Below are 27369 nucleotides of genomic sequence, written 5' to 3'. Positions count from 1 at the left end.
GAAGCAGGTTCAAACACATTAATGACCAAGCAATCACTTACAATTCCCTTCTAAATTAGGCACCATATCTTACTTTTAACTTCCAATCTTCAATTAAGTACTGTTGCTTTAAAATGCACAAATCTTTCAGCATGTACCTTACGGATAGAATTACAGAGAATTTTGAGCACAGCTCACACTCAGCAGAGATAAGAGCGAAGGGAGAAGAAAAACTACGCAGCTCCATCCTTCACCCCTCCCGTCAGAATGCAGCGTCGTCCTTCACAGAATTCTGTAGCTCTTTAGACTTATCAAAATCAATTTCTACAAAGAAACTCAAAATCACGGGATTTCACTGTAAGGGCAGATAACTGTATAATGAGATTAACCATGCCTTGCCCTTTTTCTGGCCAAATGCATTCAGGAAACTTTACAATGTAATGCCACATATAACACGAACTATATCATTACTCAATTCATTCAGTCTCAGATGTAGATTTGAAATATCTATAACGCATCTGTCCGGGATTCCACCACAACTAGAAAGGTCACAAATCTCTTGACACAAAAATGATGTGTGATGATTCATTCATACGTGCTCATTCACTGATTTTTTTTTTTTTTTTTTTTACTCAATTACTCATCTCTCATCTTATTCAGAGGTTCTCATAGACATATATACAAGGATTCACACAGCCTGCCTATCTTGCACTTTGGATTTGATTAATACTTTTTCCAGGTTCTTTGCTGCACTACTTCCATATCTATCCTCAATTATATCACATAACCGACTTCCTTCTTCAGGTGTCTTTCCCTGACTGTTCCCCATCTTATCTTTTATTCTTATCCTGTCTCTCTTGTTGTCTTCCTGTTAGTCCCCTGCCTTAGGTGGTGTATTGGGTAAGCTCAAGACTAGGCTCTACTATACCTCGTTACCTTCTTCCTAAGGTGCTAACAGGCTAAATGGAGTGTCTGTTCCTCGGTGTACTACGTGTTTCGTGTACTTATATGCTATGTAGCATCCGAACAGAAATACTCCCACAACACACAGGATTGTAAATAAAGTGTCCATCTACTGGGGTTCTTCAGTCATATCCTGTCACAGGCTCATTTCACGGTCCTGTGCTCATTCGGTCACACTCTTATCTGTCACAAGGTTTATTCGTAAAGGGTGTTGATTTAAGCTTAGGCGGTGACCTCCCCGAAAGGACGCTGTCACATGACCCAGTTAGGCAATATCACCACTCTTTGAACGAATACCTACTGTGCAGCTTATTTGTCTACTTTCCACAACCTTTCAAATCAAAGTAGCCATTCAACAACCTCCTCTATTCCTAGTGCGGAATCGTCTATTGTGAAAAACTTGTCCGTCCGGGCTGCGCAGTATGAACTGTTCACCCAGCCTTATATTCCGTAATGTCAGACCTCTCCCATTTTGATTTGCATCAGCTCTTTTTCTAAAAATAGCTGTGCACAGACAGAACCTACAGTAACCTCTCATTCGAGCAGAAATTACATATGCGTGTCACACCCGATTTCCTCAGAGTTCTTATATGGACCTGATTTTACGGCCCCCTCCTCTACTAGATTCCCCTTTATACGGACCTTAGTTATAATGATAGATTATGAAGAGCAGAGAAGAGAAAAATTGATCTCTTACCTGGCCAGGTGTTTAGGTCTGCTGTTCACAATTTCATCAGTAACTGGAGTGGTCTGTAGATCGGGTAGTCTTGGAGAGGTGCCTATATCAGGTCCCTGTTTCGGGTGCCAGGAAACTGTCGGGATCCCTCAGATTACTCTTTCATCTGAAGGACCGATGTTCTTAGGTGTGAAGCATCATATGTCTCTAATTAAATCAGCTCCATCGAGAAGAACTACACAGACACCAGCTGTATAATACCACTCAGGATGCCTCCAAGACGCCTCTGGCTTATCAGTTAGGCTTCCGTCTTTTATAGTAAAGAATTTAGACATTTACAGACATGCGCAGTACAAATGATTTTACAACTTGTTTTCGACAAAGAAAGTCATTTAGGCGAAAAAGCAGAGGTATTTGACCTTGGTTCACAAGGGAGATGTCTGAGACATCTCCTCGAAGAACAGATAAGGTTTTAAACAAGAGAATGCAACATAGACAGAACTCAATTTAACTCCTTCAGTTCCTATCAACTATATACCCCTCCTCCTGTATATATACCTCTCCTGTACACTATATACCCCTCCTCCTGTATATAAACCTCTCCTGTACACTATATACTACCTCCTCCTGTATATATACCTCTCCTGTACACTATATACCCTTCCTCCTGTATATATACCTCTCCTGTACACTATATACCCCTCCTCCTGTATATATACCTCTCCTGTACACTATATATACCCCCTCCTGTATATATACCTCTCCTGTACACTATATACCCCCTCCTCCTGTATATATACCTCTCCTGTACACTATATACCCCCTCCTCCTGTATATATACCCCTCCTGTACACTATATACCCCTCCTCCTGTATATATACCTCTCCTGTACACTATATACCCTTCCTCCTGTATATATACCTCTCCTGTACACTATATACCCCCTCCTCCTGTATATATACCCCTCCTGTACACTATATACCCCTCCTCCTGTATATATACCTCTCCTGTACACTATATACCCCTCCTCCTGTATATATACCCCTCCTGTACACTATATACCCCTCCTCCTGTATATATACCTCTCCTGTACACTATATACCCCCTCCTCCTGTATATATACCTCTCCTGTACACTATATACTACCTCCTCCTGTATATATACCTCTCCTGTACACTATATACCCCTCCTCCTGTATATATACCTCTCCTGTACACTATATACCCCTCCTCCTGTATATATACCTCTCCTGTACACTATATACCCCTCCTCCTGTATATATACCTCTCCTGTACACTATATACCCCTCCTCCTGTATATATACCCCTCCTGTACACTATATACCCCCTCCTCCTGTACACTATATACTACCTCCTCCTGTATATATACCTCTCCTGTACACTATATACCCCTCCTCCTGTATATATACCTCTCCTGTACACTATATACCCCTCCTCCTGTATATATACCTCTCCTGTACACTATATACCCCTCCTCCTGTATATATACCTCTCCTGTACACTATATACCCCTCCTCCTGTATATATACCTCTCCTGTACACTATATACCCCTCCTCCTGTATATATACCTCTCCTGTACACTATATACCCCTCCTCCTGTATATATACCTCTCCTGTACACTATATACCCCCTCCTCCTGTATATATCTCTCCTGTACACTATATACCCCCTCCTCCTGTATATATCTCTCCTGTACACTATATACCCCTCCTCCTGTATATATACCCTCTCCTGTACACTATATACCCCTCCTGTACACTATATACCCCCTCCTCCTGTATATATACCTCTCCTGTACACTATATACTCCCTCCTCCTGTATATATACCTCTCCTGTACACTATATACCCCTCCTCCTGTATATATACCCCTCCTGTACACTATATACCCCCTCCTCCTGTATATATACCTCTCCTGTACACTATATACTCCCTCCTCCTGTATATATACCTCTCCTGTACACTATATACTCCCTCCTCCTGTATATATACCTCTCCTGTACACTATATACCCCTCCTCCTGTATATATACCCCTCCTGTACACTATATACCCCTCCTCCTGTATATATACCCCTCCTGTACACTATATACTCCCTCCTCCTGTATATATACCTCTCCTGTACACTATATACCCCTCCTACTGTATATACCTCTCCTGTACACTATATACCCCCTCCTCCTGTATATATACCCCTCCTCCTGTATATATACCCCTCCTGTACACTATATACCCCCTCCTCCTGTATATATACCTCTCCTGTACACTATATACCCCCTCCTCCTGTATATATACCCCTCCTGTACACTATATACCCCCTCCTCCTGTATATATACCCCTCCTGTACACTATATACCCCCTCCTCCTGTATATATATCTCTCCTGTACACTATATACCCCTCCTCCTGTATATATACCCCTCCTGTACACTATATACTCCCTCCTCCTGTATATATACCTCTCCTGTACACTATATACCCCCTCCTCCTGTATATATACCTCTCCTGTACACTATATACCCCCTCCTCCTGTACACTATATACCCCTCCTCCTGTATATATACCTCTCCTGTACACTATATACCCCTCCTCCTGTATATAAACCTCTCCTGTACACTATATACTACCTCCTCCTGTATATATACCTCTGCTGTACACTATATACCCCTCCTACTGTATATATACCTCTCCTGTACACTATATACTCCCTCCTCCTGTATATATACCTCTCCTGTACACTATATACCCTTCCTCCTGTATATATACCTCTCCTGTACACTATATACCCCTCCTCCTGTATATATACCTCTCCTGTACACTATATATACCCCCTCCTGTATATATACCTCTCCTGTACACTATATACCCCCTCCTCCTGTATATATACCTCTCCTGTACACTATATACCCCCTCCTCCTGTATATATACCCCTCCTGTACACTATATACCCTTCCTCCTGTATATATACCTCTCCTGTACACTATATACCCCCTCCTCCTGTATATATACCCCTCCTGTACACTATATACCCCTCCTCCTGTATATATACCTCTCCTGTACACTATATACCCCCTCCTCCTGTATATATACCTCTCCTGTACACTATATACTACCTCCTCCTGTATATATACCTCTCCTGTACACTATATACCCCTCCTACTGTATATACCTCTCCTGTACACTATATACCCCTCCTCCTGTATATATACCTCTCCTGTACACTATATACCCCTCCTCCTGTATATATACCTCTCCTGTACACTATATACCCCTCCTCCTGTATATATACCCCTCCTGTACACTATATACCCCTCCTCCTGTATATATACCTCTCCTGTACACTATATACCCCCTCCTCCTGTATATATACCTCTCCTGTACACTATATACCCCCTCCTCCTGTATATATACCTCTCCTGTACACTATATACCCCTCCTCCTGTATATATACCCCTCCTGTACACTATATACCCCCTCCTCCTGTATATATACCTCTCCTGTACACTATATACTCCCTCCTCCTGTATATATACCTCTCCTGTACACTATATACCCTTCCTCCTGTATATATACCTCTCCTGTACACTATATACCCCCTCCTCCTGTATATATACACCCCTCCTGTACACTATATACCCCTCCTCCTGTATATATACCTCTCCTGTACACTATATACCCCCTCCTCCTGTATATATACCTCTCCTGTACACTATATACTCCCTCCTCCTGTATATATACCTCTCCTGTACACTATATACCCTTCCTCCTGTATATATACCCTCTCCTGTACACTATATACCCCCTCCTCCTGTATATATACCCCTCCTGTACACTATATACCCCCTCCTCCTGTATATATACCCCTCCTGTACACTATATACCCCTCCTCCTGTATATATACCTCTCCTGTACACTATATACCCCTCCTCCTGTATATATACCCCTCCTGTACACTATATACCCCTCCTCCTGTATATAAACCTCTCCTGTACACTATATACCCCCTCCTCCTGTATATATACCCCTCCTGTACACTATATACCCCCTCCTCCTGTATATATACCCCTCCTGTACACTATATACCCCTCCTCCTGTATATATACCTCTCCTGTACACTATATACCCCCTCCTCCTGTATATATACCTCTCCTGTACACTATATACCCCCTCCTCCTGTACACTATATACCCCTCCTCCTGTATATATACCTCTCCTGTACACTATATACCCCTCCTCCTGTATATAAACCTCTCCTGTACACTATATACTACCTCCTCCTGTATATATACCTCTCCTGTACACTATATACCCTTCCTCCTGTATATATACCTCTCCTGTACACTATATACCCCTCCTCCTGTATATATACCTCTCCTGTACACTATATATACCCCCTCCTGTATATATACCTCTCCTGTACACTATATACCCCCTCCTCCTGTATATATACCTCTCCTGTACACTATATACCCCCTCCTCCTGTATATATACCCCTCCTGTACACTATATACCCCTCCTCCTGTATATATACCTCTCCTGTACACTATATACCCTTCCTCCTGTATATATACCTCTCCTGTACACTATATACCCCCTCCTCCTGTATATATACCCCTCCTGTACACTATATACCCCTCCTCCTGTATATATACCTCTCCTGTACACTATATACCCCTCCTCCTGTATATATACCCCTCCTGTACACTATATACCCCTCCTCCTGTATATATACCTCTCCTGTACACTATATACCCCCTCCTCCTGTATATATACCTCTCCTGTACACTATATACTACCTCCTCCTGTATATATACCTCTCCTGTACACTATATACCCCTCCTCCTGTATATATACCTCTCCTGTACACTATATACCCCTCCTCCTGTATATATACCTCTCCTGTACACTATATACCCCTCCTCCTGTATATATACCTCTCCTGTACACTATATACCCCTCCTCCTGTATATATACCCCTCCTGTACACTATATACCCCCTCCTCCTGTACACTATATACTACCTCCTCCTGTATATATACCTCTCCTGTACACTATATACCCCTCCTCCTGTATATATACCTCTCCTGTACACTATATACCCCTCCTCCTGTATATATACCTCTCCTGTACACTATATACCCCTCCTCCTGTATATATACCTCTCCTGTACACTATATACCCCTCCTCCTGTATATATACCTCTCCTGTACACTATATACCCCTCCTCCTGTATATATACCTCTCCTGTACACTATATACCCCCTCCTCCTGTATATATCTCTCCTGTACACTATATACCCCCTCCTCCTGTATATATCTCTCCTGTACACTATATACCCCTCCTCCTGTATATATACCCTCTCCTGTACACTATATACCCCTCCTGTACACTATATACCCCCTCCTCCTGTATATATACCTCTCCTGTACACTATATACTCCCTCCTCCTGTATATATACCTCTCCTGTACACTATATACCCCTCCTCCTGTATATATACCCCTCCTGTACACTATATACCCCCTCCTCCTGTATATATACCTCTCCTGTACACTATATACTCCCTCCTCCTGTATATATACCTCTCCTGTACACTATATACTCCCTCCTCCTGTATATATACCTCTCCTGTACACTATATACCCCTCCTCCTGTATATATACCCCTCCTGTACACTATATACCCCTCCTCCTGTATATATACCCCTCCTGTACACTATATACTCCCTCCTCCTGTATATATACCTCTCCTGTACACTATATACCCCTCCTACTGTATATACCTCTCCTGTACACTATATACCCCCTCCTCCTGTATATATACCCCTCCTCCTGTATATATACCCCTCCTGTACACTATATACCCCCTCCTCCTGTATATATACCTCTCCTGTACACTATATACCCCCTCCTCCTGTATATATACCCCTCCTGTACACTATATACCCCCTCCTCCTGTATATATACCCCTCCTGTACACTATATACCCCCTCCTCCTGTATATATATCTCTCCTGTACACTATATACCCCTCCTCCTGTATATATACCCCTCCTGTACACTATATACTCCCTCCTCCTGTATATATACCTCTCCTGTACACTATATACCCCTCCTCCTGTATATATACCCCTCCTGTACACTATATACCCCTTCCTCCTGTATATATATACCCTCTCCTGTACACTATATACCCCTCCTCCTGTATATATACCCCTCCTGTACACTATATACCCCCTTCCTCCTGTATATATACCTCTCCTGTACACTATATACCCCCTCGCTGTGATTCTACCTCACGCCGTGTGTCACTCGTCCCTTTTCCCCCTCAGTGTCGCTCTCGCGCTGTGGGCGGGTAGAGTTCGCGCGCTCACTGTAGAGGTGGAGCTTGTCGCTGTGGAGACGGTGACGTGGGGTGACGTCACTAAGGCACTGGGTATAAGTTTCGGTGCGGCGCAGCCGTCGTTAGTGAGGCGGCAGAAGAGCGTGGTCCCGGGATTGGAGGAGAATCTGCGCGCTGACAGCATGGGTTACGGGGTAAGAGCGGCCCGGCAGGTGCTCGGCCTCCAGTCCCGGGGGAGATGATGGCTGGAGCCTGTCAGGGTCAGCGGAAGGAGGGGAATGGTCTGGGCAGGATGGCGGCCGGGGCTGTGGAGTCATCGCACGGACCTCTCAGTTTCTCTGACCCCACATCACTTATAATTGTGTTACATCTCTAAGGAGTCTGAGTGTCTCCATTTTACACCAACTCCACAGCCCTGGGTGATGGGCGCTGGGTCTGGGCTACGTGGGGCTGCTGGCTCCGAGCCTTGGGTGTGGATAGAAAGTTCATCATGGGGGTGATTAGCTTTTGGTTTCTCTTGTCTTCAGTTCTGTCACTTAGGGTTGATGTATGATGGCCTCTTACTGTTGGGTGCCCCTCTGGGCTCTCGGTGGTGATGTGGGTAGTGGTTGTCCTTTCTTCTTGGTGTGGCGCCCCCTTCTGATTGTGTGGCAGCTCCTGGCTCTGTAGTGATGGCCTCTTACTGTTGGGTGCCCCTCTGGGCTCTCGGTGGTGATGTGGGTAGTGGTTGTCCTTTCTTCTTGGTGTGGCGCCCCCTTCTGATTGTGTGGCAGCTCCTGGCTCTGTAGTGATGGCCTCTTACTGTTGGGTGCCCCTCTGGGCTCTCGGTGATGTGGGTAGTGGTTGTCCTTTCTTCTTGGTGTGGTGCCCCCTTCTGATTCTGTGGCTGCTCCTGGCTCTGTAGTGATGGCCTCTTACTGTTGGGTGCCCCTCTGGGCTCTCGGTGGTGATGTGGGTAGTGGTTGTCCTTTCTTCTTGGTGTGGCGCCCCCTTCTCATTGTGTGGCAGCTCCTGGCTCTGTAGTGATGGCCTCTTACTGTTGGGTGCCCCTCTGGGCTCTCGGTGATGTGGGTAGTGGTTGTCCTTTCTTCTTGGTGTGGTGCCCCCTTCTGATTCTGTGGCTGCTCCTGGCTCTGTAGTGATGGCCTCTTACTGTTGGGTGCCCCTCTGGGCTCTCGGTGGTGATGTGGGTAGTGGTTCGCCTTTCTTCTTGGTGTGGCGCCCCCTTCTGATTGTGTGGCAGCTCCTGGCTCTGTAGTGATGGCCTCTTACTGTTGGGTGCCCCTCTGGGCTCTCGGTGGTGATGTGGGTAGTGGTTGGCCTTTCTTCTTGGTGCGGCGCCCCCTTCTGATTCTGTGGCAGCTCCTGGCTCCGTAGTGATGGCCTCTTACTGTTGGGTGCCCCTCTGGGCTCTCAGTGGTGATGTGGGTAGTGGTTGTCCTTTCTTCTTGGTGTGGCGCCCCCTTCTGATTGTGTGGCAGCTCCTGGCTCTGTAGTGATGGCCTCTTACTGTTGGGTGCCCCTCTGGGCTCTCGGTGGTGATGTGGGTAGTGGTTGTCCTTTCTTCTTGGTGTGGTGCCCCCTTCTGATTCTCTGTGGCAGCTCCTGGCTCTGTAGTGATGGCCTCTTACTGTTGGGTGCCCCTCTGGGCTCTCGGTGGTGATGTGGGTAGTGGTTGGCCTTTCTTCTTGGTGTGGCGCCCCCTTCTGATTGTGTGGCAGCTCCTGGCTCTGTAGTTATGGCCTCTTACTGTTGGGTGCCCCTCTGGGCTCTCGGTGGTAATGTGGGTAGTGGTTGGCCTTTCTTCTTGGTGTGGCGCCCCCTTCTGATTGTGTGGCAGCTCCTGGCTCTGTAGTGATGGCCTCTTTCTGTTGGGTGCCCCTCTGGGCTCTCGGTGGTGATGTGGGTAGTGGTTGTCCTTTCTTCTTGGTGTGGCGCCCTCTTCTGATTCTCTGTGGCAGCTCCTGGCTCTGTAGTGATGGCCTCTTACTGTTGGGTGCCCCTCTGGGCTCTCGGTGGTAATGTGGGTAGTGGTTGTCCTTTCTTCTTGGTGTGGCGCCCCCTTCTGATTCTGTGGCAGCTCCTGGCTCTGTAGTGATGGCCTCTTACTGTTGGGTGCCCCTCTGGGCTCTCGGTGGTGATGTGGGTAGTGGTTGTCCTTTCTTCTTGGTGTGGCGCCCCCTTCTGATTCTGTGGCAGCTCCTGGCTCTGTAGTGATGGCCTCTTACTGTTGTGTGCCCCTCTGGGCTCTCGGTGGTGATGTGGGTAGTGGTTGTCCTTTCTTCTTGGTGTGGCGCCCCCTTCTGATTGTGTGGCAGCTCCTGGCTCTGTAGTGATGGCCTCTTACTGTTGGGTGCCCCTCTGGGCTCTCGGTGGTGATGTGGGTAGTGGTTGTCCTTTCTTCTTGGTGTGGGAGCCCCCTTCTGATTCTCTGTGGCAGCTCCTGGCTCTGTAGTGATGGCCTCTTACTGTTGGGTGCCCCTCTGGGCTCTCGGTGGTGATGTGGGTAGTGGTTGTCCTTTCTTCTTGGTGTGGCGCCCCCTTCTGATTGTGTGGCAGCTCCTGGCTCTGTAGTGATGGCCTCTTAGGCTAAGTGCACACGTACCGCAACTCTCGCGGAAATTACCGCGGGAATTCCAGTCCGCGGGAAAATCGCATTTTAAATTTCCGCGATTTTCCCGCGGCAAAATGCTAGTTTTGCAAGCGTATTTAGCTTGCAAAATGCTAGCGTTCTCCAAGCGATCTCTAGCATCGCTTGGAGAACTGATTGACAGGTTGGTCACAGTCGTCAAACATAGTGTTTGACGAGTGTGACCAACTTTTTACTACTGAGGCTGCCTATGCGGCATCAGTAGTAAAAGATAGAATGTAAAAAAAAATAGTGTTATTCTTACCTTCCGACGTCCCGCGCAGGCGTTCCAAGTAGTCCTTTGCGAAAATGCCCGCGATGTCTCGCGGTAATTCGCGAATTACCGCGAGACTTCGCGATCCCGCGAGATCGGACGCCATCGCGGGCATTTTCGCAAAGGACTACTGGGAACGGGAGCGTGAAGAGAAGCGGGAAGGCTGCGCGGGACGTCGGAGGGTGAGAATAACAATATTTTTTATTTTAAATTCTATTTTTTACAGGGATATGGTACCCAAAGCCCGGAGGACAGTCTCCTCTCCTCCGGACCGTGGGTACCATCCGCAATTGTTCTGCTTACTTTCCGCATGGTGTGCACAGCCACATGCGGGAAATAAGCGGAACAATGCATTCCTATGGGTGCGGGATCGCCGAGATTCCGCAAATTAATGAGCATGCTGTGGTTTTTACCGCGAAGCGATTCCGCCGCGGTAAAAACCGCAGCATTAGCACAGCATTGCGGAATCCCATAGGAATGCATGGGATGCTTATTTTTCGCGTTTTCGCAGCAAAATCGCGCGGTTAAAACTACCGCGGAAACGCGGAAAAAACGCCACATGTGAACTCAGCCTTAGTGTTGGGTGCCCCTCTGGGCTCTCGGTGGTGATGTGGGTAGTGGTTGTCCTTTCTTCTTGGTGTGGCGCTCCCTTCTGATTGTGTGGCAGCTCCTGGCTCTGTAGTGATGGCCTCTTACTGTTGGGTGCCCCTCTGGGCTCTCGGTGGTGATGTGGGTAGTGGTTGTCCTTTCTTCTTGGTGTGGCTCCCCCTTCTGATTGTGTGGCAGCTCCTGGCTCTGTAGTGATTGCCTCTTAGTGTTGGGTGCCCCTCTGGGCTCTCGGTGGTGATGTGGGTAGTGGTTGTCCTTTCTTCTTGGTGTGGCGCCCCCTTCTGATTATGTGGCAACTCCTGGCTCTGTAGTGATGGCCTCTTACTGTTGGGTGCCCCTCTGGGCTCTCGGTGGTGATGTGGGTAGTGGTTGTCCTTTCTTCTTGGTGTGGCGCCCCCTTCTGATTGTGTGGCAACTCCTGGCTCTGTAGTGATGGCCTCTTACTGTTGGGTGCCCCTCTGGGCTCTCGGTGGTAATGTGGGTAGTGGTTGTCCTTTCTTCTTTGTGTGGCGCTCCCTTCTGATTGTGTGGCAGCTCCTGGCTCTGTAGTGATGGCCTCTTACTGTTGGGTGCCCCTCTGGGCTCTCGGTGGTCATGTGGGTAGTGGTTGTCCTTTCTTCTTGGTGTGGCGCCCCCTTCTGATTGTGTGGCAACTCCTGGCTCTGTAGTGATGGCCTCTTACTGTTGGGTGCCCCTCTGGGCTCTCGGTGGTGATGTGGGTAGTGGTTGTCCTTTCTTCTTGGTGTGGCGCCCCCTTCTGATTGTGTGGCAGCTCCTGGCTCTGTAGTTATGGCCTCTTACTGTTGGGTGCCCCTCTGGGCTCTCGGTGGTGATGTGGATAATGGTTGTCCTTTCTTCTTGGTGTGGCGCCCCCTTCTGATTGTGTGGCAGCTCCTGGCTCTGTAGTGATGGCCTCTTACTGTTGGGTGCCCCTCTGGGCTCTCGGTGGTGATGTGGGTAATGGTTGTCCTTTCTTCTTGGTGCGGCGCCCCCTTCTGATTCTGTAGCAGCTCCTGGCTCTGTAGTGATGGCCTCTTACTGTTGGGTGCCCTCTGGGCTCTCGGTGGTGTTGTGGGTAGTGGTTGTCCTTTCTTCTTGGTGTGGCGCCCCCTTCTGATTGTGTGGCAGCTCCTGGCTCTGTAGTGATGGCCTCTTACTGTTGGGTGCCCCTCTGGGCTCTCGGTGGTGATGTGGGTAGTGGTTGTCCTTTCTTCTTGGTGTGGCGCCCCCTTCTGATTATGTGGCAGCTCCTGGCTCTGTAGTGATGGCCTTTTACTGTTGGGTGCCCCTCTGGGCTCTCGGTGGTGATGTGGGTAGTGGTTGTCCTTTCTTCTTGGTGTGGCGCCCCCTTCTGATTGTGTGGCAACTCCTGGCTCTGTAGTGATGGCCTCTTACTGTTGGGTGCCCCTCTGGGCTCTCGGTGGTGATGTGGGTAGTGGTTGTCCTTTCTTCTTGGTGTGGCGCCCCCTTCTGATTGTGTGGCAGCTCCTGGCTCTGTAGTGATGGCCTCTTACTGTTGGGTGCCCCTCTGGGCTCTCGGTGGTGATGTGGATAATGGTTGTCCTTTCTTCTTGGTGTGGCGCCCCCTTCTGATTGTGTGGCAGCTCCTGGCTCTGTAGTGATGGCCTCTTACTGTTGGGTGCCCCTCTGGGCTCTCGGTGGTGATGTGGGTAATGGTTGTCCTTTCTTCTTTGTGCGGCGCCCCCTTCTGATTCTGTAGCAGCTCCTGGCTCTGTAGTGATGGCCTCTTACTGTTGGGTGCCCTCTGGGCTCTCGGTGGTGATGTGGGTAGTGGTTGTCCTTTCTTCTTGGTGTGGCGCCCCCTTCTGATTGTGTGGCAGCTCCTGGCTCTGTAGTGATGGCCTCTTACTGTTGGGTGCCCCTCTGGGCTCTCGGTGGTGATGTGGGTAGTGGTTGGCCTTCTTGCGTCTTCCCGGCAGTGATCTGTTGGCAGCGGTATGTCCGACAGCAGCAATAAGAGTCTGCATTGCAGGGTGGGTGTTCTCTAGAGGCGTCGGTGATGCCAGGGATGGAGCGTGTGCCAGCTTCCTCACTCCTTTCACTTGTAAATTAGTGTTGGCGCCTCGGCTGCTCCTTGACACTGGCAGCTGCCGGGGCCGCATGTCCCTGCGGAGTGCGGCGTGCTCCCTGCCTGGATGAGGGTGGGGGGCACATACTGTAGGCCGTGGATCCTGTTGCGCGCGGGTTAATGGTTTTACATCTGATTTACCTGCAGTCTATATATAGCGGGAGGATGGGATCAGCCGCTGGTGCCGGCTCTTCTGGTACATGGTTCTTCCTGAGTGCTGTAAGGTGTAAAGCTGCACTGACCTTGCTTTGTCATTGCCATGTTTAGTGGAGGGCACCCCCTGCAGAGGGTACTATCCCCAGGGGCTGTCAGTGCCAGGTAGTAGAGGCATAACGGGTGCCATGTCGTGTCTCGATTACTGGGGAGCAAGTGTGCTTGGGGTGCTCCTCTTTTGTGACCCCCTGGCTGACTCTAGACCTTCTAGCCATACTTCCAGGATCTGGTGCCCCCTCTGGCGCTCCTGTTCCCCCCGGGCACTCCATGGTGTCTGTATTGTGGCCATATACTGTGTTGCTGGTGACCTCATGTTTGTGATATCTGTAGCAGCACATTCAGTTTTGGGTTATGTTTCTACTGCTCTTTTCTGAAGTTTTATGTCTGTCTGGAGCCCAATCTGTGCCGAGGGATGGTGCATGTGGCCCCTGGCGTGTTGCTTGAGTGACATGCAGCCCATGTACGCGGTGCTGGAATAGGGGACTCTGAGGTTGTGAAATGTTCCTGTAGGTGTGTACTGTTCCCAGGGTGTGAGGCTGAGCATGCCTTCCCTCTGACCTCGGTCTCCTGGGCTAGGTTACCCTTAGGCTGGGTTCGTATTGCGTTCGGGGCTGCGTTTTAACGTATCCGTTACATAGCGACATTAACGCTGACGCATGTCATAAGCAGCGTGCAGTAGCGATGTGCCGTCATTTTGTGTTCGAGGGTCCGTCACTGCATCTGTGCTAGCGCGATCGCATAACGCGATCAGAAAACAGTAGCGTTAGCGCAGTCCGTGTAACGCATGCGTTGAATGGACTACTCTAATGCAATATGGACGTGGCCTTATCCTGGGCTGACCTTCCATTCCTGCACACTAATGGTGGACGCCTGCAGTCATGAATAAGTAGTCCCGGAGCCATCAGTGAGCGCCATTGATGGTCGGATGACTTTCCCAGACTCTTAAGTAGCTGTGATGCCAGCTAATGTGGCCTGCTTGGGGGAGCTATGGTGGCAGCCATATTGGTAATCACCCAGCATGCCAAGAGACAGATGGCTGTAAGGTGCATTTACACTGCCCAATTATCACTCCTGCTGTGTGCTGTCGAGCACAGTGTTAGTCTGACAGTCCTGTGTAACGAGTGTGTGCTGCCGAGCACAGTGTTGGTCTGACAGTCCTGTGTAACAAGTGTGTGCTGCCGAGCACAGTGTTGGTCTGACAGTCCTGTGTAACAAGTGTCCTGCCAGGCATAGTGGTGGTCTGACAGTCATGTGTAACAAGTGTGTGCTGCCGAGCACAGTGTTGGTCTGACAGTCCTGTGTAACGAGTGTGTGCTGCCGAGCACAGTGTTGGTCTGACAGTCCTGTGTAACGAGTGTGTGCTGCCGAGCACAGTGTTGGTCTGACAGTCCTGTGTAACGAGTGTGTGCTGCCGAGCACAGTGTTGGTCTGACAGTCCTGTGTAACGAGTGTGTGCTGCCGAGCACAGTGTTGGTCTGACAGTCCTGTGTAACGAGTGTGTGCTGCCGAGCACAGTGGTGGTCTGACAGTCCTGTGTAACGAGTGTGTGCTGCCGAGCACAGTGGTGGTCTGACAGTCATGTGTAACGAGTGTGTGCTGCCGAGCACAGTGTTGGTCTGACAGTCCTGTGTAATGCGTGTGTGCTGCCGAGCATAGTGGTGGTCTGACAGTCCTGCCGAGCATAGTAGTGGTCTGACCGTCATGTGTAACCCACTGTGCTCGGCAGCACACACGCGTTACACATGACGGTCAGACCACTACTATGCTCGGCAGGACTGTCAGACCACCACTATGCTCGGCAGCACACACGCATTACACAGGACTGTCAGACCAACACTGTGCTCGGCAGCACACACGCATTACACAGGACTGTCAGACCAACACTGTGCTCGGCAGCACACACTCGTTACACAGGACTGTCAGACCAACACTGTGCTCGGCAGCACACACGCTGGTCTGACAGTCCTGTGTAACGCGTGTGTGCTGCCGAGCACAGTGGTGGTCTGACAGTCCTGTGTAACGAGTGTGTGCTGCCGAGCACAGTGGTGGTCTGACAGTCCTGTGTAACGCGTGTGTGCTGCCGAGCACAGTGGTGGTCTGACAGTCCTGTGTAACGCGTGTGTGCTGCTGAGCACAGTGGTGGTCTGACAGTCCTGTGTAACGCGTGTGCTGCCGAGCAGTGGTGGTCTATCACTGATCAGCCTGTCTGCATGGTATAAATGAGCCGAACAGTGGGAGATCCGCGGTAGATGTTGGGGGTCATGATGACTTGTCACACCTGGACGCCCTTGCTTGCCCGGAGCAGCAGCAGCGGCGGCACACCCGCCTGAGGCTTCTTTGGGCACAAGGCTTCGCTTTGTTTGGTGCCAGTGAACAGTTTGTTCTTGTGACGTTGGTGCAATGATCGGGTTACAGAACGCCCAGGGCTCTAGATGGTGCCACCCCGCCTCGCTTGGTGATGTGCAGGTACATGTCTTGGCTCTCATTGCCCCACTGGGAGGGTGCGACCTGATGGGACTTGTATGCCCCGAGGCTGGCACAGTCTTCACATCAGCCTTCTGGTGGCAGATGAGCTGTCTGCGCCATCCTGCCAGTGACCTTGGGCAAGGTTATTGGAGGAGTCTGCCCCTCCAGGCATTGTTTGAGAGGTGGTGGCACAAGGCTACCACATGTCGTGGGGTGGCACTCGCCTATTGGGGGTGAAGGGTTAGAGGACACTCGCCCATAAGTGCTGTTGTTACTAGACCCTCTCCTCCACACATCAATCCTCCAACAATACACACCAGTCCCAGGTTAGTGCCCTGGTGACCATGCACTTGGTAATGGGGGGGCAGGGCCGGATGACGAGGGGACCGCACCAGGGCGCTCCTGATATTGGGGTGTAGTTGGAACAGGTGGGCTCTTAAGTCCTTCTTTTCTGAACGGTGTATGAATCTCCAGACTGGTGACTTGTACGGGATGGGAACTGCCCCCCGCCATTACCACCATCATTAGTCCCCCTTCATCTGTTGCCATCCCCGGGGGGGGTTCCTGGCAGGCATGGAAGGGTTACTGCTCTCGCGAGTCTCCAGTGTCTGCAGTGGCGCCTGGTGGGAACAGAGTCATGGAAACTGCTGCTGCAGATTATGGAAGCTGCCCTCCCTCTACTCCTGTGACTGCAGCGTGAAGGGGTTAACCCTGCCTGTGCCGTGTGACTGCAGGGCGTTCGTGTGTTTAACCCTGCCTGTGCCGTGTGACTGCAGGGTGAATGGGTTAAATCTGCATGTGACTACAGGGTGTGCCTGGTTAACCCTGCCTGTGCTCTGTGACTGCAGTGTGAGGGTTAACCCTTTAGTGTTGGCGTGACCCGCGTCCGGCTCTGGTTTCTCGGTGTGTTAGTCTCTATGGCGCATTGTTCTGCAGCACGTGATGGAGGAGGTGCTGAGTGGCGTCGTTAACCCTGTGTTGGCTTGTTGTAAGGTGGAAGTGACGGTACAATCCACACAAAGGAGGGTCCTGAGTAGAGCGACTTTGTTCGGTTTCCATCCTCTTATTCTATAGCGGAATAAGCTGCAGGGGGATCCCGGCTTCCTGGATCGCCGGCTGATGAGGGAACTCAAGCAAACTGGCTCCGCTCTTGTCCTGAGCAGCTGTCAGGGAGTTGCTATAGAAACCAGGGCCATCGCTGGCAGCGGCTGTAACGTGGCTTCTGGCTCCCGGGTCTTGTCACCTTGTTAATGGACACCGCCTGATGAGGTGACACATAGCGGCCTGGCCGGACGGCTCGTATCTGTGGTCCCTGGCGACCTTCCATTGTGTGATGTGGATACAGCTGCTTACTCTGCTGTTTTCCCCCCTACAGGCCGGACGTGATAAGTATGAGCCTGCTGCCACTTCTGAACATGGCGGCAAGAAGAAGGGGAAAGGAAAGGACCGGGATCGGGATATGGATGAGCTCAAGAAGGAAGTCACTATGGTGAGTGAGAAGTCTCTCCATCTGACGTCTCCTTACATGGGGCTGCAGATCATGCCCCTCACCCTCTCTTCTCTTTACAGGAGGACCATAAGATGAGCTTGGATGAGCTTCACCGCAAGTATGGTACCGATCTGACCAGGGTAAGACGGCAACTGGCCGGGCGATGCCTGAGGTGTTGTCACATCTGTGTGGGTGTATTACGAATGTTCTTCTGTTACAGGGGCTTACAACAGCCCGAGCAGCCGAAATCTTGGCACGTGATGGTCCAAACGCCTTGACGCCGCCGCCCACCACTCCAGAGTGGGTAAAGTTCTGCCGACAGCTGTTTGGAGGCTTCTCTATGCTGCTATGGATTGGCGCCGTTCTCTGCTTCCTGGCGTATGGAATTCAGGCCGCAACAGAGGAAGAACCACAGAATGATAATGTGAGCGGCACCTCCTTCTTAACCCCTTAGTGACAGAGCCAGTTTGCAGCTTAATGCCCGGGCCAATTTTTACAATTCTGACCACTGTCCCTTTATGAGGTTATAACTCTGGAACGCTTTAATGGATCCCGCTGATTCTGAGACTGTTTTTTCGTCACATATTGTACTTCATGTTAGTGGTAAAATTTATTCGATAAGTCTTTTGCAATTTTAAAACTTTAAATTTTTATGCCCTTAAATCAGAGAGATGTCACAAAAATTTCTTAAGTAACATTTCCCACATGTCTACTTTACATCAGCACAATTTTGGAAGCAAATTTTTTTTTTGTTAGGAAGTTATAGGGTTAAAAGTTGACCAGCGATTTCTCATTTTTACAACAAAATTTACAAAACCATTTTTTTTAGGGTCCACATCATATTTAGTCATTTTGAGGGGTGTACATGACAGAAGATACCCAAAAGTTGCACCATTCTAAAATCTAGACCCCCTCAAGGTGCTCAAAACCACATTCAAGAAGTTTATTAACCCTTTAAGTGCTTCACAGGAACTAAAGCAATGTGGAAGGAAAAAATTAACATTTAACTTTTTTTTGCAAAAGATTTACTTCAGAACCTAATTTTTCTTATTTTCACAAGTGTTAAAAGAGAAAATCAACCACAAAATTAGTTGTACAATTTCTCCTGGATACGCCGATACCCCATATGTGGGGGTAAACCACTTTTTCAGCGCACAGCAGAGCTCGCAAGGGATGGAGCGCCGTTTGACTTTTACAACGCAGAATTGGCTGGAATTGAGATCGGACGCCATGTTGCGTTTGGCGAGCCCCTGATGTGCCTAAACAGTGGAAACCTCCAACAAGTGACCCCATTTTGGAAACTAGACCCCCCAAGGAACTTATCTAGATGTGTGGTGAGCACTTTGAACATTCAAGTGCTTCACAGAAGTTTATAACGTAGAGCCATGAAAATAAGAAATCCTTTTTTTTCCACAAAAATGATCTTTTCGCCCCCAAATTTTTATTTTTACAATGGTAACAGGAGAAATTGTACCCCCATAGTTATTGTGCGATTTGTCCTGAGTACGCTGATACCCCTTATGTGGGGGGGAACCACTGTTTGGGCGCATGGGAGAGCTCTGAAGGGAAGGAGTGCCATTTTGGAATGGTCAGCGGGCATCATGTTGCGTTTGCAGAGCCCCTGATGAGCCTAAACAGTGGAAACCCCCCACAAGTGACCCCATTTTGGAAATTAGACCCCCTAAGGACCTTATCTAGATGTGTGGTGAGCACTTTGAACCCCCCAAGCGCTTCACAGAAGTTTATAAACACAGAGCCGTGAAAATAGTCATTTTTATTTACACAAGTGATTTTTTTTTTTTTTTACCCAATTTTTAGGGGGGGGGGTGAGATCGGGGACCCTCTCTCTCTCTCCTCTGATGTGCGATCACGTCAGAGGAAAGAGAAATTAAATGTAAAATCGCGGCTTTATTTTTAATTTTTTTGCGGTCGCCATTATAGGGTTAATAACGGCGATCGCAAAAGTGGGGTCGGTAAAAACCGACCGATTCACGTTCTCTGGGGTCTCAGCTACCCCCGGCAGCCGAGACCCCGGAGAAAATCCGACACTGGGGGGCGCTATTCACTTTCTCCACAGCGCAGTGAATTAACGGCGCTGTGGTTTAAGTACCCTTAATTAACGCCGTTAAAAGGCGTATCAGTGGTTAACGGTGTTCTCCAGGGTGACGTGTGATGCATGTACAAGCTGTGTAACATTGTCATCTACTCTCCGCAGCTCTACCTCGGTGTCGTCCTCTCCGCTGTCGTGATAATCACCGGCTGCTTTTCTTACTACCAAGAGGCGAAAAGCTCGAAGATCATGGAGTCCTTCAAGAACATGGTGCCCCAGGTGCGGCCTGTATACCTCCGGCCACTGAGCCTGTGTAGTAATGTGCTGTTATCTTGACATGACGTCTTCTATCTCAGCAAGCCCTGGTCATCCGCAACGGTGAGAAGCTGAGCATCAACGCAGAAGACGTCGTCCAAGGAGACTTGGTAGAAGTGAAGGGTGGTGACAGAATCCCGGCCGATCTCCGTATCATATCTGCCCATGGTTGTAAGGTGAGTGGCCTTCCTGTGTTATACTATTGAAATGGGCATCGGAGGATGACGCTTTATTATGAGCCTGCCGTTGTCAGTTTTGCCTATGGGCCGTTGGAATTTGTTTTTGTCGGTACTTGAATAAGCAGTGACTGATTTTCACATAAACCTCTTGTTAAGGGCATACTATCTGCTCCTTACATCAATTGGGCCTCTTTTTGGGGGGTGGGGGGGTATACTTTTAGGTTGATCACAACTGATTGTGTTGTGCTCTCTCTAAATTTTCTCATGCTTGCACATCATTTGTCTCGCTGGCGTCAGCCGCTTCATGGTGTTTCCAATCCCGATAGGTGGATAACTCCTCCCTGACTGGAGAATCCGAGCCACAGACCAGATCTCCTGACTTCACGAACGAGAACCCCCTGGAGACCCGAAACATCGCCTTCTTCTCCACCAATTGTGTAGAGGGTGAGTGTGGGGAGTTGTCAGGTGTGGTTTTGGATTTGCTGGGTCACAGGTGACCGTTCCAACCCTCCCTCTACAGGAACCGCTCGTGGTATCGTCATCAACACCGGAGACCGCACAGTCATGGGACGTATCGCCACCCTGGCATCGGGTCTGGAGGGCGGCCGTACCCCCATTGCTATTGAGATTGAGCACTTTATCCACATCATCACCGGCGTGGCTGTCTTCCTGGGTGTCTCCTTCTTCATCCTGTCACTCATCTTGCAGTACACTTGGCTGGAGGCCGTCATCTTCCTCATTGGTATCATTGTCGCCAACGTGCCTGAAGGTCTCCTCGCTACGGTTACTGTGAGTAGGGAGGGAGACGCTGATAGAACCTCTGGCTGAACCACTCAGCAGTACCTCTAAAGTCCTGCTTGCCTTCTATAGGTGTGCCTTACACTCACCGCTAAGAGAATGGCTCGGAAGAACTGTCTGGTTAAGAATCTGGAAGCTGTGGAAACCCTTGGATCTACCTCCACCATCTGCTCTGACAAGACCGGGACCCTCACACAGAATCGTATGACTGTGGCACACATGTGGTTTGATAACCAGATTCATGAAGCAGATACCACGGAGAATCAGAGCGGTACGATGCCTGGGTTCAGGGATGTTATAATGCTTGGGGTCTTGTGGATGCTTTGTAAGATGGTGCTGGCTGGGGTGGTGAGAGGAGTGGGTCACAACTGTAACTGATAGTGCTGCTGGTCTTGGGTAAAATGTAATAGAAAATTGGGTTGTCTTGGAGATTCTGCCCTTCGTAGGGGTTCCCTTTTAAAAGTGAGTGTTTTGGGGGCCCAATGTTAGTGGGTGTGCATTTCAGGGGATCTAAGTGCTGCTCTTGGTTTCTCATCCACCTCTTCTCCCTTTCCCCCAACCACCCTGCAGGTGCCTCCTTTGATAAGACCTCACCCACATGGACCGCCCTGGCTCGTGTTGCTGGCCTTTGTAACCGTGCGGTGTTCCAGGCCGGGCAGGAGAACACTCCTATCCTGAAGGTGAGTCTCTGCGTCCCAGTATGTTCTGGAGGTTCTCTGTCTCTGCATCTTCCTCACTGTCCTTCTCCTGCAGCGGGATGTGGCCGGAGATGCCTCTGAATCTGCTCTGCTGAAGTGCATTGAGCTCTGTTGTGGATCTGTGAGGGACATGAGGGAGAAGAACCAGAAAGTGGCCGAGATCCCCTTCAACTCCACCAACAAGTATCAGGTGAGAAGTCAGTAACCCTTGAAATGACGCGTCTGTCCCGTCATCCATACAGGGTACACGGGCTCCCTGTAGGCTTTAGTGATAAGCTTGCTCTGCCGTAGGCCCGAGGCTCTGATTTAGATGAATGCTGCTCTGCAGGCGGGGAGGGCAGGAGGCGGCTGTCAAATCTGCTTAAAATAAACCTGTAATCTTAAGTTTGAGCCGAGGCGTAACGTGCTGCGGGCCTGAGCTCCTCTGCAGCCGTCCTGTGTCTGGTGACAGCCGTCCACCTGATTTGCTGACTTACCAGACGAGAGGACGCATGACTTCTGTCTGCTAATAACGAGCAACTTGAGGCCTGGACGTGTTGCATGGAGTGCTGTATAGGGTTGTGCTCCTTACATAACAGCCCGGGGCCCAGTATGGGGCTATACAGGCAGTGGAGCAGTCGAGTAGGGAAGGCCCACAGCCATGGGTGCGTTTTACACTTCATGGCAGGGGGGCTTAATCTCATTAACCCCTTTCTCCTTTGCTCCCAGTAAAAGCCGCTTGTAGTGGATTTACTGCTGAGGTTGAACATTCCTCAAGGCTTATCCTGTCTGGTACAAGCCAGTGATTTGTGTTCAGTGGCTGCGCTGGACCCCAGAGGCCTGCGTCGCTTATCCTGCTACTGTTCTCCACAGCTGTCCATACACAAGAATGCCAACCCCTCCGAGTCCCGTTACCTGCTGGTCATGAAGGGTGCCCCCGAGAGGATCCTGGACCGTTGCTCCACTATCCTGCTGCAAGGCAAAGAGCAGCCGCTGGATGAGGAGCTGAAGGACGCCTTCCAGAACGCGTACCTGGAGCTTGGAGGCCTGGGAGAACGAGTCTTGGGTGAGGCCTGCTGCTCCCTAGCCTCATATGCCATGTTGTGTCTGCCAGTAGTGGTCTCATTTCTTGCCTTCTCTCCACAGGTTTCTGTCACTTGGTTCTTGAGGATGACCAGTTCCCTGATGGCTTCAATTTTGATACGGAAGATGTGAATTTCCCCACAGAGGGCCTGTGCTTTGTTGGCCTAATCTCCATGATTGATCCTCCCCGTGCTGCTGTGCCTGATGCCGTCGGCAAGTGCAGAAGTGCTGGCATCAAGGTGGGCAATGTCTCTTGTGCTGATGTGCTTGTACATGAATAAAACCTTTCTATGGATTCATTTTCCTTTTTTCTGTCAGGTTATCATGGTCACCGGTGACCATCCCATCACTGCCAAGGCCATTGCCAAGGGAGTGGGTATCATCTCTGAGGGTAACGAGACGGTGGAAGACATTGCAGCCAGACTGAACATCCCAGTGAACCAGGTGAACCCCAGGTATGTGTTGTGGGACATGAGTCCTTCATCCTCGCCTCTACTCCTTTTTCTCCTGCCTTGCTCGTCCGCCTGCGGCTCTGCTCCTCATGCCTCGCCTGCTTGTCTTCTCCTGTCTTGTCCTCTCCTGTCTTGTCCGATGCTTGTCTTCTCTTGCCCCACCACTACTTGGCTCTTCTTCCTGCTCTTTTTTTTTTTTTTAGCTGTTTATGTTCCTCTCCTCCATTTCTGACAGGGATGCCAAGGCCTGTGTAATCCACGGTTCGGACCTGAAGGACATGTCCCCGGAGCAGATCGATGACATCCTCCATCACCACACAGAAATAGTGTTTGCCAGAACCTCTCCTCAGCAGAAGCTGATCATTGTGGAGGGATGTCAGCGGCAGGTACTCTTCGTCCTCCTCTTTAACAGTTATGGAGTGAGATGGCCAGAGCAGGACATCAGTGATTGTCTGTCTTGCAGGGCGCCATTGTGGCTGTGACTGGTGATGGTGTAAACGACTCCCCAGCGCTGAAGAAGGCTGACATTGGTATCGCTATGGGCATTGCCGGCTCTGACGTCTCTAAGCAGGCGGCTGACATGATCCTGCTAGACGATAACTTTGCTTCTATTGTGACCGGTGTGGAGGAAGGTGAGCGCCAGTCTCCTGGGAAGAAGCTTTACAGCATGGCGCCTTGCTGCTGTTCACCGCTCTCCTTTTCTTGCAGGACGTCTTATCTTTGATAACCTGAAGAAATCTATTGCCTATACCCTGACCAGTAATATCCCGGAGATCACACCTTTCCTCATCTTCATCATCGCCAACATCCCTCTGCCTCTGGGCACCGTCACCATCCTCTGTATAGATCTGGGCACTGACATGGTAGGAGCGGTCTGTGGGGGAGGGTGGTGATGGCCACTGACTGGAGGTCACTAATCGTGTTTCTCTGCTCAGGTTCCTGCCATCTCTCTGGCCTATGAACAAGCAGAAAGCGACATCATGAAACGTCAGCCTAGAAACCCCAAAACAGACAAGCTGGTGAATGAACGCCTTATCAGCATGGCGTACGGGCAGATCGGTGAGTAACTGCTTGTTGCATGGCTGAATGTCCGGGTTCTGTTCCTGCGTGGTTGCTGGCTAGGTTCTGCCACGGTCCCTCACTTCTCCTCTTCAGGTATGATCCAGGCCCTTGGAGGTTTCTTCACCTACTTTGTCATCTTGGCGGAGAACGGCTTCTTGCCGTCAACACTGCTCGGTATCAGAGTGAACTGGGATGACCGCTGGATGAACGATGTGGAGGACAGCTATGGGCAGCAGTGGGTGAGTGATCTTTATATATGGGGTCTGTCTGGTGGCCTCTATGCTGCAGGATCTTCATCTTCCCTTCCCCCAACAGACATACGAGCAGAGGAAGATTGTGGAGTTCACATGTCACACGTCGTTCTTCGTCAGTATCGTCATTGTGCAGTGGGCCGACTTGATCATCTGTAAGACCCGGAGGAACTCTGTGTTCCAGCAGGGCATGAAGTAAGTCGGGGTCTGGGGTGGTCAGTGGTGGAGAACCGCTGCCAGGCTACGGTGAGTAATGTGACTGCTTCTCCATAGGAACAAGATCCTGATCTTTGGGCTGTTTGAGGAAACTGCTCTGGCTGCCTTCTTGTCCTACTGCCCGGGCATGGACGTGGCACTTCGCATGTACCCGCTGAAGTAAGTGATGTCCGGTGACTGGTGCTGCGCTCATGTTCTGTATGCAGCTTCTAATTGTCCCTCATCTTTCAGGCCGACATGGTGGTTCTGTGCCTTCCCATACTCGCTGATAATCTTCATCTACGATGAAATCCGCAAGCTGATAATCAGGCGCAACCCTGGAGGTGAGTTGTCCATTGATCGGCAGGAAACTGCAGGCACTGTGGGTCTTCGGACCCTGCGGTAGGACAGTGTGGCGTCACCCACTCTTCTCTAGTACTTATTTGTTTTTGTTAAGCAATCGCTGACCACTTTCTTTTCTCTTGTCTCTAGGTTGGGTGGAGAAAGAAACCTATTATTAAGCGAGGTTTGTTCTAACATTTCACACATCGCCCCCTCTCCTCTGCCTGCCTGCACACCCTCGTTCCCTGCGTGCACCTGTCTGGCCTATTTCCCGTGAGCGAAGATGCATTTTGGCGAGGGGCGCAGAGCCGCCTGTGTGCGTCCTGTTCGGAGTTCTCATTGTGCCTTCTATGGTTTAGTTTTTGTAAGGGAGCACGTCCACAGATGTTTTATATATATATATATCTGCATTTTTACAAATAAAGGTGGGTTTCAAAGGTCTCTGCCGTGTCTTGTGGTTGTTCTGTGGCTGTCTTGGAGGTCCGTGCTGCATCCCTGTGGTGATCTCCAAGGTCTCTGCCTCATCCTCTTATAACTCCACAAATCCTAATCCTGTACGGAGCTTACCTCGTGTCTTACACCAATGTCAGCCGGAGCTTCCAGCATGATGACCTGATCACTTGTCCCAGTAGCTTTGGGCTTCACGTGGCAGGCAGCAGAATCGTGAGTGCAGCTCTGTGGGTGACGTGGAGTACAGGAATGCATTACAGACCTCAGATGACCCAGAGGCTTCTCCATAGGATTACTGTAGATCCTGGGGGGGCCGTAGGCTGTAGTGTGGGGTCTCCGCTTGTGACGGTGATTGCTCCCCACTTATTAGTCCTCTGGAGAATGTGGACATCACGCTTCTGTTCAGTGCCAACATCTTTTGTTTCCTGTGGCAGCCACATTGAGACGCTATGAGAAGGAGCCAATGTGCAGACTGCTGATGGCAATGGATGACGGCTGTATGGACAGTACGAGGCAGGGGTGGTATATGGAGGGAGACCTCGCCAAGCTGTAGGACTGTCCAGTCATGTTCCTTGTGCTGACCATCTGTGGATACCAGTTACGTTGGCTAATGCGATGGTCCTTTCCTGTACAGCAGGATGTCTGCAGCACGTCCTGTAGACACGGGGCAATGTGCTGCTGAGAAAGGTTACTTCATTGCAGTGTAAATGAGAAGTGAACGTTCTGTGGTGTAAGGAATCTGCGCTGCTGTAATCGCTGTTCAGCCATCTTCGTTGTCATAGAAAACCAATAACCCTCACCAGGGAGGGGAACATCACCCCCCCCTCCCGTACAAAATCTCTGGAGGAGACGGGTGGCAGTCCAAGCCTCCTTGAAGTAGTGTCACATGTTAAGATGGGGAAGTGAGGAAATTGCGTATGGCTAGGAAGTGACAAAACTTTTAAAAATCCCCTTTGCGGGTGGGATTGCCTGCGGTGACCAATATAAGTAAAGCTGCAGATTTATTGGCCTGGCCGTGAAGCTTGGGATCTTGCTTTGCTGGAGCAGTAGGTGCCTCTCCAGGCTGAGCTTCTATGATGAAAGCACTTCCCCAGACTGTGCTACAATGTGCTCTTATTGATGGGTCATTTTCAACATTGAGAACTAATTGGGGAAGAATATTTTTTTTTTTTTTTTTTTTTGGTGACTCTCATGCCATAAGCCCCAGATAAATAGTGGCCAGGTTGCTGTCAGCCCTGTCATGTTTACTGTCACACAAAATATCTGTGAATGTTGGAATCTCATAATCTGTAGAAGCCGACACTACATCCCATGACCAGCCCTGTTGTGAGTCGTCATGGGGGATGTGGGCGTAAGGTGCTGATAGAAGGACAAAGTGAAAAATCTGGGTTTATGTGGAGAGATTCATATCTGTGTATGCATGATCCGTGTTCACTGGACTCCTCCGCTCGAAGTGCTCTCCTTTGCTAAGCTGAGCAGTCTCCGTGTCCTGCTTTTAGTATGTTCTTTAATGTAACTGTATATGCTGTATTCTTTTGTTCCCTTTTTTAAAATCTTTTGTATATTTTTTTTATAAACACTGCCTATTCTGAAATAACTATAAAATATAATAGTTGTGTTCCTTTTTGTTCTGTAAACCGCACCCCCGAAGCTATATGCCACTTGTCAGGCATCTGGTTGGCCAGTAAAATGGCTAGTGAGTAGTTCTTGGGTTATCGGGGAGTTGACAGTGACTGTACCATGGAGTGTGGGGGGTGGAATTATATAT

The 27369-nt window shown here is 49.8% G+C and overlaps 1 protein-coding gene across 1 annotated transcript; it reads left to right on the top strand.

The window, feature by feature from the left end:
* The first annotated feature begins 8027 nt into the window (after positions 1 to 8027).
* LOC141053896 (sodium/potassium-transporting ATPase subunit alpha-1) lies at positions 8028 to 25592 on the top strand. Its single transcript, XM_073551050.1, has 23 exons — positions 8028 to 8172; positions 17634 to 17747; positions 17828 to 17887; positions 17968 to 18171; positions 19963 to 20076; positions 20154 to 20288; positions 20618 to 20735; positions 20812 to 21080; positions 21162 to 21360; positions 21660 to 21769; positions 21843 to 21977; positions 22640 to 22832; positions 22913 to 23088; positions 23168 to 23304; positions 23537 to 23687; positions 23765 to 23933; positions 24010 to 24164; positions 24237 to 24360; positions 24457 to 24602; positions 24679 to 24809; positions 24888 to 24989; positions 25062 to 25153; positions 25302 to 25592. The coding sequence occupies exons 1-23, from the start codon at positions 8161 to 8163 to the stop codon at positions 25328 to 25330; spliced, it is 3075 nt and encodes a 1024-aa protein (XP_073407151.1). The 5' UTR covers positions 8028 to 8160; the 3' UTR covers positions 25331 to 25592.
* Positions 25593 to 27369: the final 1777 nt, after the last annotated feature.

The sequence above is a fragment of the Dendrobates tinctorius genome, unplaced genomic scaffold (genome assembly GCF_039654945.1).
Source record: "Dendrobates tinctorius isolate UK_male_01 unplaced genomic scaffold, ASM3965494v1 ptg000172l, whole genome shotgun sequence".
Classification (NCBI taxonomy): Eukaryota; Metazoa; Chordata; class Amphibia; order Anura; family Dendrobatidae; genus Dendrobates; species Dendrobates tinctorius.
This window is presented reverse-complemented; position numbering and strand designations above follow the sequence as displayed.